This window comes from Phalacrocorax aristotelis, chromosome 8, assembly GCF_949628215.1.
Source record: "Phalacrocorax aristotelis chromosome 8, bGulAri2.1, whole genome shotgun sequence".
NCBI lineage: Eukaryota > Metazoa > Chordata > Aves > Suliformes > Phalacrocoracidae > Phalacrocorax > Phalacrocorax aristotelis.
Genome location: NC_134283.1, coordinates 44,322,419 through 44,341,196, shown reverse-complemented (window position 1 = coordinate 44,341,196; position 18,778 = coordinate 44,322,419). Strand labels below are relative to the sequence as shown.

Sequence of the window (18,778 nt, the reverse complement as noted above, 5' to 3'; positions counted from 1 at the left end):
TTTAAAATAGTAAGCAGGGAAACAAATTCCTTTTAAAAGAAAGACTGTTGTAATGCAAAAAATCAGTGGTACTTCGCTTTATCCTTGTGAGATTGAAAGCTACAAAGCTGGTTATGATGGCGAAAGCAGCAATAAATTGATTCTAGCTGTGTAATTGAGATGACTTCAGAAGGAAGACATGCATTCACAAATTGTTGTCAGACTGAGGCATATGCTGCTTCTTCCAGCTGGGCTGAAAAGATGGATGTACTGACTAGCAGATCAACCTCTGATCCAGAAGGGTATCTGGCACATCCTGTAAATGCATATAAGCTGGTGAAGCGCTTAAATACTGACTGGCTGGAGTTGGAAAACCTGGTTCTTCAGGACACAACAAATGGTAAGGAGTTACAGGGGAGAAGGTATCAGTAGGAGGTAGCCTTAGAACACAATTGCTTGTCCTCCTCGTATTCTGGAAAGCTGCGAACTCGGCTGTGGTTTGAATGTTACTGCCAAGTTTATCTGAAACTTAAACTAATGAGTGGCCTCTTGTTTACTGGTTACCCAAGCGAGTGAAACTTGGCACTGGAACACATCTGTCAATACTGAAAGAAACTTATGTCTTAGGCTTGTCACATTTTTGTTTGGCTTGTGCTGTTTGGGGAGAATAGAATATACTAAAGTGGTCAGTTGTGTTGGCAACTATTGTTTTACACCTAGTCTTGAGCTTTATGTTCTAAAAAGACTTACTCATCTGCTTTCCCAGTCTGCCGCTTCACTTGGCAATCACTGGTGTTTTGACCACGTTCATCAGTAGATTAGATTTAAGAATCAAAATGAGACCCACGCTGAATCGGTGAAGGAGTTCATATCAGCCCTAGCATTAAGAGTTGGCAGATGCTCTAGTCAGTCTGACGATAACAGGATTATATACAATTACTATCTGTAAACCTATCCTTCTATATCAAATGTTTCCAGTAATAATCTTTGCTTCTGCATCATATTGTCAAAACATCTGCCTGAATTTGTTTCCATAGCTTTTTTTAAAATGCAGGTTTATTTTTACTGGACTCCTTAAGGCAGAACACTGTTTTCCCTTTCTACTCTGCATATGCTAAAGTTTAGGTACTTGGAAGCTTTTTACAGCCAAGATTTTTATTGCCTTTTGGAATAGTTGTCCTAGATGGAAATAAAATACTCAATTCTATTGAGTACTTCTGTCACTAATTCTTTTTCTAAAGGCTTCCTTTTCCAGTTCTGCTCGCTGCATGACTAGAAATGGCTGGGTTGTTTCCCTCCAGTTGGTTGCCCCCACTTTTGCCCAACCAACCTGCTGTACAGCCTTGATATGTTTGTGTAGTGCATTTAATTTTATTTCTGTGTCACCTGTTTTTACTTGTCAGGTTTAATAGCCTCTTACTCAGTAAGGTCCTATCCCTATTTAGGGGATCCTGGATCAGGGTCTCTGTCCCTTGAACTGAGATGTGAAAAGCTCTCATGCCTTTACAGGTTGAAGTACAGAGTCTGAAATCATTGTGCTGTACTATGATCTGCAGTTGTCTCTGGCTATTGCAAGAGAACTGATGGAAGCTATTAAGCTGGCATGCTAGGAGGAGACATTACAGGATAATCACAATACAGGACAATCGGGAAGATCATTAGATTCACATTGTACTTTAGTGATTGTGTGGCACATGAAAACAGGTTTAGTTATTTATCCTTTATCTCTGGCTCATGATTTGTATTTCTCACAAAAACATTGTTTTTTGTCTCATTTTAACTTGAGAGCCTAATAAAAGGCTTTAAACCTGGATTATTTGAATCCCAAATCCCAAAACAAAGCAGATGTTTCCTCTTCTGTGTTAGTCTAGTACAGATATTTATTCAAACTCTGGAAGTAACATCTTTCCCTCTTACTGCAAAGGCTTTATTGCAAATCTTACAATTCAGCGTCAGTTTTTTCCAACTGAAGAAGATGAGACTGGAGCTGCGAAGGCTCTGATGCGCCTGCAGGACACGTACAAACTGGATCCTGAAACTCTCTCCCGAGGAAACTTACCGGGTAAGCGCATGAGGGTCTCCCCTGCTCTAAAACCAAATGAGAACATCCTTAAACTCTCCCCAAAAATCATTTTTCAGCAGTGATGAACCACCGTGGTGCTGACAGTCCATGTGGTTTAGATGCTTGAGAAAGTATCTACTTCAGCGCTTTGATAACACCTGTGAGGCTGTTCCCACCTGAGCCAAGGCGCCGTGGTCTTCAGTGATCAGCTCAAGTAGCACTTTTTAGTATTACTTTAGAAGAAAATGCTGATCTTCATAATCGCTATACCAGAACAACAAAGGACAACACACTTTCTTGCACTGGTTTCTGTGTAAGCAAATACCATAGGTACTTCCTGTCCCCAATAACTTATGAACTGAGGGAAGGAGCTGCTTCAAGATTCATTGCTCTGATGGCTCTTACAAAGCTTGGCTCTGTTCTTGTTTGCTGTGGTCTTCCAGTGAGGCTTTGGTTGAATCACTTTGTTCCTGTTCTTTGTGAAACAGGGACTAACAGTTTTTGCCACAGAGCAATGTTTTGGAAAGTACACAGATATATTGGCATGCTTCAGTGTTTTGGCAGCTGAGTCCTGATATGTGTGTTTGCTGCTACTTACAAGAGACTTACTGAAACAGGTTATAGTTGCTAGCAACAGGCTGCTTATAGACTGAATGGGCTTCATGAGGGTGTGGGTAGATGAACTGACAAAGCAGTTTTAGTTGTTATATATAGATTAAAACGATGAACTTAAAATGAATTTTTATCTGTGCATCTGCTGAGCTGGAGCAACCGGAAATCGGCGCATGGTTAGTCAAATGGGTACCCAGTTTGTCTAAATAACACTCAGCTTGCTTATGCACAAATATACATCTCCAGTAAAGAGCAGACAAGCTAGTTCTGCATATAGTCAGGCTTCTCTGATCATCTAAAAGTGTTGATTTGTAGGTTCAGTAAAATCTTTTAAGCTCTTAGTCTGCTCTGCCTTTGTCTACAACAGAACACTGGCTTAACGCTGTAATTTCTATGTTAAACTTCTCTTGGTTTCCAAAGCAATTAATGCCATAGAATTATGATAGAATGTAATCCTTAGTTCTGAGGGTGATCGCTTTGGTACAGAACCTAAAATATTGTCAAAGCATTGTCTTTTAGAAGCCTTTTTGGATTATAAAAGCATGTATTTACAGATACTCCTCAATGTGCCCCATGTCTTTGAAGGCAAAGATGCTTCTGTATGGATTACTTAGATCTTTTTTGGTTTTTTTAGGAACAAAGTATAGATCCTCTTTGACAGTAGGTGACTGCTTTGGTATGGGGAAAACTGCTTACAACGATGGAGACTACTATCACACAGTACTCTGGATGGAACAAGCTCTAAAACAACATGATGAGGGGGAGGATACAACAGTCAGCAAAGTGGAGATCCTAGATTATCTCAGCTATGCTGTTTTCCAGTTTGGGGATTTACACAGAGCCATGGAGCTTACCAGACGTCTGATATCCCTTGGTAAGAACAAAAAACCTGCTATTCTAGCGCTGGGGAGTGTTGCCAGCAACATAGCCAAGAACAGTCAGGGCCCATACATACTGGTGAGCTGACTGGAAGGATATCCTGCCAGAAGACTTGTAATAAACATAGGTCCTGGGAAAAGTCTACTTATACATGAAGTATCTCTAACAAGCTATCTTATAGTCCGTGCTGTTATTACCCAAAGCCCAAGTGTGTGTCTGCCTGTGTGCTTTGCTTCAGTGTACTGAGGTGTTGTGTTTGATAATGGTTAAAGCCTGGGTTGTCTCAAGGCTACCATGGATTTAGGCAGAGGGCTGTAGCTTCTGTAAAGTCCTGCTTACTTCCTCTTTATTCCTCAGTGCAGGTACTCTTTGATGCCAGAAGAATACTTTGCCCGAGATCTTAAAGTATTTAATTCTGAATATTTGGAACAGATTGAATTCCTTAAAACCTCCTTTTATCTCTGGTCTGTTTTCTGCTTTGTCTTGCGTAGGAGATCAGCTATTCCTATACAACTTTGCCTACTTCCTGCATTGGAAAAGCTTATCTCCAATTAGAATTAACATCTAGTGTGTTAGGTATTTGTATGGTTTTTTAATCAGCTGTGGTTCTTAATTTAGGTGCTAACTGCATCCTGAGAGTGGGTGAAGCCTTTCTATTGAAAAATATGTATCAGGCTAATTTCTGCAGACACTGGAATTCATAGGTTAAAATTTACAATAAAACAAATATGTATTGAATCTAACTCCTTCTGCAATAGTAGGGTTTAGCACTGGTAGCAGAATGCAAATCCTTATCAGCACCAAACAGTGGAACAGACTTGGCAGTCCCCTCTGGGAGCAGCAGCTTCCTCTGCTCTGGCCTCAACTTCCTTATCTGCCCCCCGTTAGCCTGTGCTCTAATAGTGGTTACTCCTGTGGCCTTCTGGGTTAGTTGAATAAGATAAGCACAATAAGCTTGGAGAGGGTCAGAAGGGAAAGACACTCTTCTAGGTGCTAGTGTCCAGAAACACTTTGTGGTGAACAGGGAGTTGTTCCTCCATTTTGCTGGATAAAGATCTATTGATGATGTTTATTTTTTTCATACCAACATAATTAATAAATCACTAATAATAGGTCCAATGATGCTAGTGATCCAGGATCCCTCCCATATAAACCTGTTATAAACATCTAGAGATGGACGCTGTAGGCGGTAACATGTACCTCTGAGCTGCCTGACTTCGGAGGAGGTCTTTGGCACTGGAGTCTGGCTGGGACTCCACCGCAGTCCTTGGTTAAAGCATGCTTGTGCAGTGCAGGTGAGAGGCATGGTGGGTAGGGGTGCAACAACTAGACTGGCTTGATCTCTGCTGATGAGCTCTATGGTCTGCTTATCTTGGGTAGAACAGGGCAGAAAAGTTGAGAGAGCTCAATGTGAAGAGCAGCATCTCCTATGCTTTTTTCCTGAAATACAAGTTTTGTGATAGATCCTTCCAGAAATGGTTCTTTCACAGAGTATGCCTATCTTGCCTCTGCAAACCGAACTTCCCAGCGCTGGTTTTCAGTGCCGACTGGAGCCAATGCCTTTGGCTGCCCAATAATGCTTTAAGGAGGAAAGAATTATTGCCATCTTGGTACAAAGACTTTTTTGTATTAACAGTTCCTAAGATTGCATCAATCACTTGTCTGTCTGTTTTTCTTTAATGAAGACAGTACTCACGAGAGAGCAGGAGGTAATCTGCGGTACTTTGAGAAGTTGCTGGAGAAGGAGAGAGAGGAGAAGGAGAAAGAGAAGTCAATAAACAAGACCATGACAATGACAGAACCAGTGGTGCAAAGTAGTGCCTATGAGAGGCCTCTTGACTACTTGCCGGAGCGTGATATCTATGAGGCCCTCTGCAGAGGTGAAGGGGTAAAAATGGTAAGAGAAAGGCAAGAATTTCTAGACTGCTGCCTTTGCATAAGGGTGATCAAGCTTGGTGGGACGTCTTAACAGCTTCACAGAAGGAAAAACTTTTCTTAAAAAAAATTAAATGTAGTTCTGTCCAGGCTGAGGACAGAACCTTATGTTCTGTACCTTATGCCTTGGCCTCTCTATCTTTAGTGGTTAATCCTAGGCAGAAAACCAGCGCTCAACTGTACCTCTTAAAGGTTGTTGAAAATGGATTCTTCTCAGTCTGTCTACTCAGCCATTTCAAGTGCTGGCTGTACAGATGCGCTAGGAGAGCTGGTTGTGCTTTGCCATGTTTAACAGAATCATGTTATTCCCTCCCTTTTGCTTGTTAAAGACCTGTCCTTCTGGGGTGACTATTTTGACCAACCAGTCTCCACTACCTCTCAAAAAATGTGACTAATTCTCAGTGAAAGGCAAGGAATCCGTTTATTCCACCTGCATAGTCTTAATTATAAGAATGAGACTGTTTTTTATAGCTTGCCCTTTGTGTAGTTATTTGCTTAATCTCTAACCTATTATGATTTAATTCTCCTAAAGCTTGGTGTTTCAGATGTTGCTCATGGGTATCTTGAGTGGTGTATGTTGGTTTTTATTTGCAGTAAACTGCAGAGTCACTCATGCTTACCTCTTAAATCTGCTAGTCAGTTGATGGCTTTTAGTGTTTGTAGAATGAAGCTCTTTTTTGTCTTGCCTGTTTTAAGTTCATGAGAAGTGGTTGAGCAAACAACAAAAGTTTTGTTTGGTGTTTTGTTTCAGACGCCTCGGCGACAGAAAAGGCTGTTTTGTAGGTACCACGATGGAAACAGAAACCCTCATCTGCTCATAGCACCCTTTAAAGAAGAAGATGAATGGGATAGCCCTCATATTGTACGGTACTATGATGTCATGTCTGATGAAGAAATTGAGAAAATTAAACAACTAGCTAAGCCGAGGGTAAGTTTTCTCCTCTTCCATCTCACTAATGACTGCTAATTCTGTGCTTTAATCTCTATTAGCAAAGACTAAGCAACGGATTTGAAAGATTTGGTTTCATACCACAGATGATACTCTGCAGCTGTGAGCCTAAGGGGAATGATTTCAAAACTGCCTGGTGATGTAGGACCATAAAGGCCAGGGTTCTGAAGATATTTATGCGTTGTTGCGCTTGATTATGCAAAATTCCCAGTAAGTGGCTTAGAAACCTTCTGGGAAACTAGGGAGTAGGCCTGAAACAGTAGATGACTGACTGGCTTACAGTGGTGGGGGTAGGTGTCCAGTACACCTTAAGTCTGCCTTCTGACATGGAGCCAAACTTCAAAACAAAATTTAAAAAGCCCCAATCCCCACAGAAGTGGGAAAAAATAATGGGGTTTTTAAATTGTGCTAGAAGAATATCTAGAGGTTTGGGTTTTTTGCTTCAGGTAATGTTTTTAAACTGTAGTCTAGACCTGCGCAGAGGCAGGCCCTTTAGATGCTGTGGTGTATCCACAAGCGGAACTGCGGTGTTCTGAAGCCACACACAGCTCACTGGGAATAATGTGATACAGTTAACAGAGTGGAGAAATCATTAGTGCTCTTAAGCAATTCCTACTCTTGGGACTTGGGAAGGATGGAGTCCTTGTAAAGATGAATGCACAATGCAGTCAGTCTCCCAAAGCGCTTTAGACCTGACTTTTCCAGCTAGATCGCTGTCGGCAGCAGAGAAGCAGATGTGACAGCTTCAGTATGCGAAGTGTAGGTCCAACTCAGAAGCAGCAGCTTAGAGTGGGGACCCTAGTTTCGATGCCATGCCTGTTACCCATGGTGTGAATTCTAGTGACTCTGCACACAATATAAAAAGCAGCTATCTAATGCAAAGCTAGTAATTATCTCCTCTGATTTTTCTGGAGGTGGAATTTCCTGTCTGTTTTTCCTTTCTGGCAAAAAAAGTGTGGCATTGTGAGGTCGGTAGTAGGTGCTGTGCCTTACTTCTCTGTCAGGTCTGACAAGCATGTAAAACTAAACACTTCTATTTTTATAGATGATTCATTTTAGCGCTCTGCTAGCTACTGCTATAAAATGTGACACTAAAGTTCCAGTCAAGAATTACTCTTCTGTATGTATATCTAAATGTAAACGTAAATAGTTAGAAACAGATGGAGAAACTGAAGCTTCCTAAGAACATTAATAACTTGATATGTTTGTGAAGCAGGACATCTATGACTGCCAGCCAGCTATGGGAGCGTTGGCAGAACACTCCTGTCTCAGTGAGGACTCTCACCTCCATAAATGGAGACTTTTTCCTATTACATCATAGTACAAAACTTCAAGAGCTTCAGATAAAATGGAAACGTTCAAACAGAGCGTATCACTTCGTCTATTTTATCAAATTTAGCACATTCTAAATAAATCAGCTATTAATTTTTTGTGATTTCTTTTCTCTTTTTGTTCAAAGTTTTATGGAAAGTCCTAAGTCTCACTCACTGAGTGTTGCTGCTTATATTACTCATGTCAGGAATTCTTCATGTAATCTACGTAGTGTAGAACATGGATCAGCCCTTGTAAGAGTAGGTGAATATCGTAGCCTTAAGATTCAGAAGGAAGTTTTCAATTAAAAAACAGCAACCATTTCCTTGATTTTTTTCCTAAATCTGCCTTATAGTTCAGCTGCAGGAATAGCTTTAAATTCTGCAGTACTACTGAAAGAATGGAAAACGCAAGTCCTGCAGTGAGATGGTCCTTAACAAATATAGCTTAATTTCAGCCAGGAAATTTTAGTTAACAATCATGGAAGCTTTCAGACAGAACTCTGAAGTAGGATGTTCGTTTTGGGCTCAAAGACGAGCACTTCCTTCATTCTAAAATGCATTTGCAAGAAACTGCTGCTTTTGGGTCCAAGCATTTTAACGCTATCTGCAGTTTACGCTTGCCAGTATTTTTTGTTTGGTAGAGAAACAACATCTGTACGTGATTGAGAGTAGCTGTATTTGAGTTGGTTTTCATGCTTGATTTGCAAAACGCAATCACTTTTTACTCCAATTCCAAAAAGTAGTTCCAACTTTTCAGACAATACGTCAGAGCTGACTGGGAAGGGTCAAGAAATTTCTGAACTTTATTGGTGTCGATAGCACTGGGACAAGTCTGCCATGATATCTTAAATGAAGAAGCCTGCCTATCAGTAGTAGTGCTCTGTTCTCAGAGGAGATATGGAATAATACGAATGTAGTCAGGCTTATTTTAGTTCTGATTTATTTAGATCAAATGCTAGGTGCAGAAATCAAGCAAGCATATACAAGCTTGAAAACAGCAGTGGGATGAAAAGTTTGGGAAGCTAAATTATATCCCAAAAGCTCTGCTCTATTATACAAGTGAAGAACAACATTCAGTCAGCCTGGCTTTTCTGTTATGATTTATGCAGGAGAAATCTGGAACAAAATAACAGTGACTCAGAATTACAGGAACAGCTGTGCCAAGAACCCTTGTATAGGGACAAGACAGCTGACATGGATTGTAAAGCTGGCTGGAGACTTATTTGAGGAAAAATGAAGGAAATAATGACTGCATGCTTTGAAGAAAATGCAAATAAAAAGGCTTTCTGTGACCTATAATTAAGTGGAAGGAAGGAGGCATGATTTAAAGTGTTTGTGGTTTGCAGGAGTTAAATTTAAATGTGGTCTGAGTTTACAGTCAAAGAAAGGAGCGTCCCAGTTCTTGTTCTCAGCTGCAAGTATAAAACCAAAGTGACTTGTTGTGCGATGCTAGCAGTAGGCTGTTGTTCTGACACCAAAGCAGATCTGATCAGTTTTGCCAAGCTCCAGGTTTTTCCTACAAATGTGGTGATGTGGCCTAACGGTGACAATGTGTTACTTGCTGTTTAAAATGTGCAGGTGAACTCTGCTTTTGCAGAGTTACCTTCATAATGGAGTAGCGTTATCTCAAACTGGCTCTGTGAATTAGATGTTCCAGGCATCTTCCAGATGGCAAAATCGGAGCACTGTAATGTTGAGAGTTGCCCTCAGGAGTTTTCTACCGTTGTGGATTTCCCTGCCCCAGAATTCATAACTCATTCTGTAAAAGTTTTCACTTGTTGTTTTTTCACTGAGGAATGAGGTTGGGTTTTTTCAGTCCACGTGAGGAGTAGGCTGATTGGATTTATGGCGTATCCAATAATTCCCTCTTTGCCAAGAACTTGGGCTTCATATGTTAACTTTTGTTGTTGTTCCCTCTTGTTAATATTGACTCCAGCTGTTGAAAAAAGTACCTTCAAAACCTGTTTAGTGAGCAGCACTTGTGGATTTAATGAATATAACTGCTTGTGCAGTCAGTCAAATTCTTTTTCCAGGATCAAATGCAGGTGATGGATTGCACTTGTGTTTCTGCACGCACTGTTCTAGCATGAAATCAGAACAAACTCTAGGTTGGAGCTGTAACTTTCAGCCAGTGGTATACCGAAGGTGAACAAATAGGTGTTGATTTTGGTTAAAATGAGAGAAATTTTTTCTAACCTGTAGTTGATCTGTTTCTTCCCCCTTGGGATTTTTTTTGACACAGCTGGCACGAGCCACAGTACGTGATCCCAAAACTGGTGTCCTTACAGTGGCTAGCTACAGGGTATCAAAAAGGTAAGCATAGAGAAGAGCTTAGCTTGAAGGTTTTTGTGCTTAACAGCTGTCATCTGCTACCTACAGCTGAAAACTTGAAGTGCTTTGCATGCAGCAAAAGCTTGCACAATAAATGCATGGTGAATGGCCCTTAGCCATCTGGCTGAGGGCAGAAGAATCCTTCTGCCTTGGGAAATGGGTTGTTGTGGTGGGTATTCCAAAATAACATGTTTGAATCCTCCCCTTATCCTAGCTCATGGTTGGAGGAAGATGATGATCCTGTTGTGGCCAAGGTGAACCAACGAATGCAGCAGATCACAGGGTTAACAGTGAAAACAGCTGAACTATTACAGGTTGGTACCACTTGTCTTGCCAGCCTTCACCCTAGTAAAATTAGCTGCTGGCCGGGGTGGTCTGCTGGCTCTTATCCGGTCCCCCTTAGGAGTTCTGTTGTCTGCTGCCGCAGCACGTGGAGGAAGTGAAGTGTGTATGGAGTGTGGGGTATTCCCAGCTGCTGCTAGCTGTAAGGACCTGGCAGGTAGATGTTTCCCCTTTGTGTGCCAGGCAGAGGCAGGCGGAGATATCAAAGAAATAAAAGAGAACTTTTTGCAGGGATCTGCGATTCACCGGTTTGTTTTGGGGGAGATGCCTGCCACTTACTTTCAAGTCTGCAAAAGTTGAACCTTCTTCCTAGTTGAACCTTTCAAAGACCTGCTATATTCTCACATGAAGTCTGATCTTTGGCTGTCTGTTGGGGAGAGGAGGGAGAGTAGGAGTGGTACAGCACTGCAAGAATAGCTGTACCTTAGCCTGTTCCTCTGTACTCCTTGAATTCCTGTTTCAGAGCCTGATTGAAGTGTTGATTACTGGATATCCACAGAAACCAGGTAATTGTGTAGTGATCTGGGAGACATGTTAAGCGCAGCCTCCGAATAACGAATCATAAGTTATGTGATCTTCAGAAAAAGTAAGCAAAGGGGTGCATTTAAGCTGCCTCGAGCCTTCTGTGTTCCTGGATGGGCATGTGTATGTAACAGGCCATCCATGTGTGACACAGTCTCATTCCAGGTTGTGTGTCTCCTAGTTTGGACACATACTAGAGAAATACACGCGCTCCGCTCCTGCCTCTTCAGCAGAGGGAGCAAGAAAGTGGTAAAACTATTGCTGCTCATGCATGTTAAACGCTTTGTAGTGTTAAGTAAAGAGTCCTGCCATTGAAAAACATTTGGTACTGAGAAATATTCTCAGTGAAACCCTTGAACTATGAAAGGGAAAGAACACTTAAGTTGTTTCTCATCCAGATACCTCATTTCTGGCAATCTAAAGAGAAATTAAGTGTGCTGTAGATATGAATCTTGCCACAAAGTGCTGTTTCTCAAAGCATGTTTTGGATCTCTGATAGCAAATGTTATCTTCTGCAGCAGTCACCTGCGGTTCAATGGATGTTTATGCTTCCTTCTTCCACGTTGTAGGTTGCCAACTATGGAATGGGAGGGCAGTATGAGCCACACTTTGATTTTTCTAGGGTAAGATCACACTTCCAATTTTTTGTTAGTGGGTGGGGGAACAGTTTGTTTTGACAGAAAACTTTTGAAACTGTTTTCTGTAAAAACACTTAATGTAAAGTCCTGTTGCATGGGTGGATTATGACTTTTGAAAAGCCTTTGCGCTGCCTTATCTCATGCTGAAAGGTCAAGAGAACAGTGAACAAATCTGCTTATCTTTGTCACCTTGGTTCCTTGCACGGTATAGGGACATCAAAAGATAGTCACGCAGCACTAGAATGTGCTCTTTCCATTACTTTATTTGGAAACTGAGGTCTGCAAGCCCTGGGTTGTGAGTCTACATTGTTCCATGAGGCTTCTGAGTTCAGAAAGGTTGACTAAATCCTCTTTTGGTGGATATTAAAGCACTTTGCAGGAGGAGACAACATCCCACCTTCCCTCAGAAAAGTAGCCATAATGGAAATCTTCACGTTGTCAGAGCCCTCCTGGCAAAAACGCTAGTGTGGCTGCAGCTTCAGGGTCCAAAGAAGGTTTTTTGGGTTGGTGTTCTGGATGGCACTTGCTACTGTGAGCAGAACTTGCAGCTGGTTGGTGCTAGGTACCCAGTAGGCACTAGAGGGCTCTACCTGGCAGGTAACAGCTCTGTTTTGCTGCAAGTGGGGAGAAAAGAGGAACAGAAATACTTAATTGTCACCCTAAAACAGTATACGAACGTGCTAATCTTACTGAAGAGCTACGGTGGCTGGTAGTTTCCAATATAAAATCCATCTGACGCCTTGGTTTCCAGTAGAACCGTGGCATTTCAGTGGAATCTGGCTTAATTCAGGCTGTCCCCGTGGTTTTACCTGGTAGAAGGGATTGCTGCAGCAGAGTAATTCAGTGCAGAATTAAAGCCACCCAACTTAGCGCTATTTAAAAAAATAAAAATACAAAAAATCCTGAACTTCAACACTGTGGAAGCTCATATTCGTTAGCTTTGGCCTGTTGAGAGAATTTTCCTGTTAAGTTAAAGACTGCTTTGTTTCCTGAGTCAAGCAAATGCTCTTAAATTCTCTTCAAAGCCTTTGAACTCAAGGACCTCAGCCATCAAATTGGCCAGGGTGGACTTTACTTTTGGATTAGGCAGCTGGGGCAGAGCTCCACTTGGAACATAACCTTGGCTGCAGTCATCGGTTAAGGCAAGGCAATCATAGTTTGCCATAGTTTTGGACTGGTCCTCCAGGCTCTCTGTGCATCACAGATTTCTGTACTGAAATACAGAGATACTGCTGTGTCTCCCCATCTCCTGATCAGCCTTTTGTTCCCTTGCGGTTCTCAAATGGGGACATAGTAATAGTTACACATTACAGTTGTGATGTTTTATTGGTTGCTCAAACGTTAGAGAAATCTTTTGATACTGAAGTTCAGAAATGCATGGCTGGACCTGGGTTTGGCAGCGGTGGCAGAAACCAGGGAATCCCTTTGCATATGCAGATGCAAGAGTCTTACTTTTTATGAACCCATTTCAGGAAAGACCTTTTATTTCTTGAAATATGCTTCAAGTAGATTGAGCTCTAATGTTTTAGAGATGGCTGTCATTTTCCTTGCTGTTTATTTTTTCCAATACTGATTTCTGCCTTTCTTTAAATGTTGAAGATTATTGGTTTTGTGTAGGAGAATGCACCTTAATGTCTCCTGGCTGAGATGGCTTCCTGCCTATTAGCAATGTAAATAATTTTTTAACTGCGTTTTCGTGAAGGGAGGAGACACACGTTGGTATTCTAGATGTTCTTTCCACTTCTAGACTGGAACCAACATGATCTCATACTTCAATGAACAAAACTCAATGTTTACTACAGAGTAAAGACAATTTAATCTTTTTGATGTGGTCCTTAATCCTAGACAGGCAACCACCTGAAAGTAGTTTGTTATTGCTATTCTGCAATTTTGCCTGCTGGCAAAAAAAATGCATTTTCTCCTCTCATGACAGTGTTTCTGGGAGTCACTGCCACACTTACAAGAATCTAGTGTTACCTAAAGCCAACTGAAGATGAGTTTTTTTTCATATTCACCTCAGTTTTTTACTTTGGATCACTGTCCAGTACAGTAACGGCCTGTCGCTAACCTTAACTTGGATAACAACTGTGCCACAGGCCCTGAAAACATTGCTTCTACTCTGCCCTAAAGAATTGCTTCAGTGCTACTTCTTACAGCATCCGAATGCCATATGCATGCGTTTATGCACCCTGGCTGCAATTTGTAATGGCTTCAGTGTTGGCCTGTATCGATTGTCTCCTTTTTATTCCAACTCTTTGAACTGGGCTTAAGGATCTCTCTGCAGAGCTACGCATATGTAACACTAGTGTGAGCCTGTTTGGAACTTGGGTTAAAGTTGTTGTCTGTTACAGCGACCCTTTGACAGCACACTCAAATCGGAAGGAAATAGGCTAGCGACGTTTCTTAACTATGTAAGTACCTCTTTGACTGCTGTCTGTGAGCTTGAAGTTTGCAGTTTTTCTCATTTAATTTTATAGAAAGATGAGCCAGATGCTTTCAAGCGGTTAGGGACTGGAAATCGTGTGGCCACTTTTTTAAACTATGTAAGTATGATGATCCTTTATGCATTGAGTGTAACTTTAGCAGCATCTTGTTTACAGCTTGTGCAGTTGGTTATTTGTAGAGATTCCCTGGCATCTGGAAGTAGGGATTTCATTATTCTTGCAGCATCAGGTGCTGTCCCGTCTGACTTGATAGAATTCTGGTGGTATTTAACCTCAGAGCAGAAAATTTGAGTATAGGGCCTAGCTTCCCCTTTTGGCCACTCTGCTATGAAATCTTTGACTTTGGATTCCTGATGGTAGGAGAGGAGAATTTGGCTTATTTCTCAAAGATGGGTGCTTGGGGTACTCCTCGTGTGGTATGCTGTTTGAGAACTTGACTATTGGGCATTTACTGCAAGGCAGTCATGCTCTTCCACCACTGTTTGACAGCACTTGATGTTGTGGTCTGTCAGCCTCCATTTTAGCTGTTTGTCGAAGCTAGAGTTACTCTGGCATAGCTGTTGCTTCAGCAAATGGAGGAGACATAGCTAATAAACTCGGTGCAAGTGGGTTACGCATGCAGAATTGAAAAGATTCACTAGTTGCATGCATTATACAGCCTACAGACCATGTACACTGGAACCATAAACATAACTGCCACTGCTGGCCTAACGTGTCAGAAGACTATTGTGAAAACTATTTTGTCTATCACTCTGTACTTACTATATCAGTAATTAAGATCACCTAATCTATGTCTTTTGAATGAGGCAACTTTAATATTTCATCACAGAATTTAAAATTTGATGGCTGAGCTGGTATCTTCAGTGTGAAATGCAGCTCAAACAGAACCAGAAATACTTTCAACCTGATATGGGGGGGGGATCTCTGAAATAAGAATTGGAATAAGTAGCAGTGAAAGTCTGCTAAGAGGCTTTAATTTTAAATTGTCTCGATCTGGGTTTTGTTTGCTTCTAAGCCTTTTGGACAAGCCTTGATTTAAAGTGAATGCTACGCACTTTATTCTTTGCCAGTTGTACATGGTCAAAGGTGATTTACCCTTGTACGTCCCACATAGAACATATCATACATGTACCAGCACCCTTACTAAAAAGAGTGGTTGTGTTGCTGAGACATAGGTATTAACTTGCAAAGTTGCATGCACATGCTTTCTAGTTGGAAGGGGCAAAAAACCTGTGCACCTATGGCATCTTATGCCCTTTTATTGTAGGTACCAAGCAGGAGGACACCAGAGTGGTAATAACATCTGCTTTAAACAGAAATCCACGTTACAACAGAGAATGTGGGGACTTGGGGAGTCTATTGATAGTAGTTCTGCTGTTTAAATTTGGTGGGAGCTGGATCTGACTCACTTGTTTCTTTTCATTAGAATCTGATCAAAAACTCACTGAAATGAGTGGAAAGGCTTTCTATTTGTAATGGGAGTGTTTCCAGGAACTTCAGTGGGTTTTTGGATTGGGTCTAGAATTTATAGTGAATCCATTATTACTGATGAATTCAACAGGGTTAAATTCATTCCTGTGTAGAAGGGCAAAGCACAAAGATGGATGCTTTTCTCTGGAGTCATGTAGCTGTATGTATTAAAGCTTGAGATACATAAAGCACTCCAGGTGGCATAACGTTCCTGTGTTGTTCACCAGTGACAGTGCAGAAAGTGAGGTTTCTCTAATAGTTGGTATAGTTTTTGAAGTGGCTCACCAAGACGTATAAACTAAATTATGAAAATCACTTCCAAAGACATGGTTTCAATTTATGAGGAAACCTGTGGTTTAACAGACACTTGTCTTGCTAATTGGGTTGTGAACTAGAATGCCATTCTTGAAACTGATTAACTCTGAAGTCCTCTCCCTTGTTCTAGAGTACTAGCTCATTAACACTGCAGGTACACAACTTCTTATGGCTAATTGTTTGTGCAATAGATGCGTATATAATCTAGATGGAGTGCTGAACAAAAGCTTCAGCTGAAATAAAAGCCTTCAACAGCAAGTACTGTTACTTCTGTAGTTCGTGCTAGTTGAAGTGCATCCTTTCCTCATCGGTGCCTCTTGTAGAGGTGCAGGTAGAAACCTCTGACCGTTAGGGCTTGGGGGCACTTTAGTTTCTGGGACTGTGTGTGCAAAAAGCGTTGTAAATGGACAGAGTTTGCGGACTTTGTTTTCTCAGATGAGTGATGTAGAAGCTGGTGGAGCTACAGTTTTCCCAGATTTTGGGGCAGCAATATGGCCCAAGAAGGTAAAGTTTGTTCATGTGTCTTGCTTGATTTCTCTTCTTTCCTGTTACTGTCTCCTAGTACAGTCCTGCGTCCATTTAAAAGTCAGCTAACGTGACAAAGTGCTGCTCATTGCACCTTGATCGACACGGTGCTGTGTATTAAGGCAGCTGTAGCTGATCTTGTAGACTGCAGGGCTGCTTCCTTTGTTTTACAATGTATAATGTGAACAGTTTGTGTGGAGCTGTTATTAATAAAAACCTGTGTTCAGGTAGAACTCCTCTCTACTCTGAACATGGCTGAATTAATAGTGGGACTAAAGGGGTTTTTATGTGCTGTCAGTGGTGGCCTGTGTTGAAATGCTTCATAAAAGCCTGCGACTGAATTCATAGGCATTTTCCCTTCCTTCCTGTAACCTCAATAACTGTATTGATTAGGCTCTGACTAACCCAGATCTGATTTCACTTTTCAGGGAACAGCAGTGTTTTGGTACAATCTCTTCAGAAGTGGCGAGGGTGATTACAGAACAAGGCATGCAGCTTGTCCAGTACTAGTAGGGTGTAAATGGGGTAAGTAACGCTCCTTTAGGAACAAAGCCTGAAGGAAGGCTCACGTGTACGCCAAGCTGGTGATATACTGAACCCTTATAACAGCATTTAATAACCTGGGTGTTGCCATTTTAACTACTTGAGTCATTAGGCCCTAATGAAAACTCCCACCATCGATATCAAGTAGTATTAAGCAGCTACATCGTTCAGCTGTAGTTTTTGTAGTGAGTTTGTTTTGTGTCACTGATAGCACAAAAGGCACAAGGATGTCGCTGGGTTTGTGTAGCTTATCAGCATCAGGACGGCTTGATTTATCACCTGACTAGAATCAGGTCTGTTTCTGCAAAGATTTATGCATAGTTTTAACTGTAAAAGAGAACTTGTAAGGTAAACGTGAATGTCTGGACACTGGGAATTTCTGCTAATGGCTGGAAGCTTCTCAAGCTTCATGTCATCCATTTCCCTATCCACCTCTCCCAGCCTCCACGGTATTCCCCTGGAGTGCCGGACCATACTGGTCTGTAAATGATACCAGACCCAGAACACACTACTGTTACTGTTTGGCCCCAGAATTGTGCAATTGGAAAGATCCTTTCTTCCCCAGCCCTTTGCATCTTCCTGTGTCTTCCCTGTTGGATGGGTAGAGAAGTATAAGCAGAGATCCTTGAACTGAGAGATGAAGTTTTACTTGAAGTAACCACCTGGGTTGTGGTGATACCGCCACGTACCAGTGTGTGTAACTAATTTCACATCCTTGTTCTACAGTTTCAAACAAATGGTTTCACGAAAGAGGAAACGAATTCTTAAGACCTTGTGGGAGAACAGAGGTTGACTGAAACCCTACCTGCTGCGGGCCTTTGTTTCTCTGTCTCCTTTTCTACTGTTGGTTTGTTCCAGTTCATTTCTAAGAAATGATCCACCTTTTTCCTCTGAGAGTCCTGGCACTTTACCAAAAAAAAGACATCAAAATATGTAACACCTGTGAAAGAAAGTAAATGGCATTGTACACATACTTGTGTTTTGGTTGCTCTTATTTCCATGTTCCCCCTGCCATCTTCCTTTGAGCTGCCTTCTGCCTCCCCAAATGCCTCTGTACTAGTGGTGCAAACAGCGCTGTGGGCGATTCAGTATGTTTGGGTGCCTGGTCTTGTGCCTTTCGTACCTCAGATTTAGATGTTAAATATTTCTTTGAACCAAAGGGTTTTTTAAAATTTTTTGTGTACATGTTGATTTTATTGTATTTCTATGGATCACCAATTTTAAAACAAAATAAATGTTCTTTCCATAAAGTGATGCTCTATTCTGTGTCCTTAATAGGTATACCAGTGCTTCATTAGAGGGAGCAGTTGGCCTTTGTTTTTACTGAGGGACTGTGCTTTGTTGCCTTTTTTATGTAGAAAATACATCCTGGTTTGGGACAGTGTCTTATTTAAGGCTCCAGCACGTGACACACAACTGTTCTACCTTCTGCTGAAGCTGGAAAGGTATAATTTGTGTATTGAAATGATAATGTATCCTGGGAGCAGGCAGACTGCATGTCTTGGGCTGATGGCAACTGTGATCTCAGTATTATACTTAGGAGAATCTTTTCCCTGTGATAACTTTTCTCTTGTGGAGTACTATCTATTTTTGATGCAATCAGTTACAAAGATCTGAAGCCTTTGAAGACTTTCAAGTCTTGACAATGCTTGATTCTAAACATAGGCATCTCTGCTGATGAAACACTCCATTTTTACCCCAGGAGCACCTGATCTGGCTGAGCTCAACACCCACTGAAGTCAGTAGGATGGCTTGCAAGCAAACCTTAATCTACTTTTGTAGGCTGGAGCAGGGCTTTTTTTTCTTGCCCTTCAGACAGGCTGGGAATAATTGTGCCTCTTGAACACGAGGATTCAGATTCTCCTTTGCCTTTCTGCTTTGTTAGCGTGTGTGTAATGGCCATGTGCCAGCACATGGAG

The 18,778-nt window shown here is 41.5% G+C and overlaps 1 protein-coding gene across 10 annotated transcripts in view; it reads left to right on the top strand.

Annotated features, from left to right (window-relative positions):
* Positions 1 to 18,109, top strand: part of P4HA2 (prolyl 4-hydroxylase subunit alpha 2) — a 31,054-nt gene extending 12,945 nt beyond the window's left edge. Inside the window, exons 5-17 of one of the 10 annotated variants that reach the window (XR_012662166.1) lie at positions 228 to 379; positions 1,904 to 2,041; positions 3,288 to 3,527; positions 5,218 to 5,429; positions 6,219 to 6,395; positions 9,972 to 10,042; positions 10,275 to 10,374; positions 11,494 to 11,547; positions 14,040 to 14,105; positions 15,274 to 15,299; positions 16,227 to 16,295; positions 16,745 to 16,841; positions 17,586 to 18,109. Coding sequence is in view for 2 of the 10 variants with exons in the window: in XM_075102955.1 (XP_074959056.1) it covers positions 228 to 379; positions 1,904 to 2,041; positions 3,288 to 3,527; positions 5,218 to 5,429; positions 6,219 to 6,395; positions 9,972 to 10,042; positions 10,275 to 10,374; positions 11,494 to 11,547; positions 14,040 to 14,105; positions 16,227 to 16,295; positions 16,745 to 16,841; positions 17,586 to 17,656 (1,447 nt within the window). In the remaining 8 variants the exon portion in view is untranslated. Of the gene's footprint in view, positions 1 to 227; positions 380 to 1,903; positions 2,042 to 3,287; positions 3,528 to 5,217; positions 5,430 to 6,218; positions 6,396 to 9,971; positions 10,043 to 10,274; positions 10,375 to 11,493; positions 11,548 to 13,495; positions 14,106 to 15,273; positions 15,300 to 16,226; positions 16,296 to 16,744; positions 16,842 to 17,585 lie in introns of all 10 variants that reach the window. The other 9 variants (XR_012662167.1, XR_012662165.1, XR_012662171.1 and 6 more) reach the window with 9 other exon arrangements.
* Positions 18,110 to 18,778: the final 669 nt, after the last annotated feature.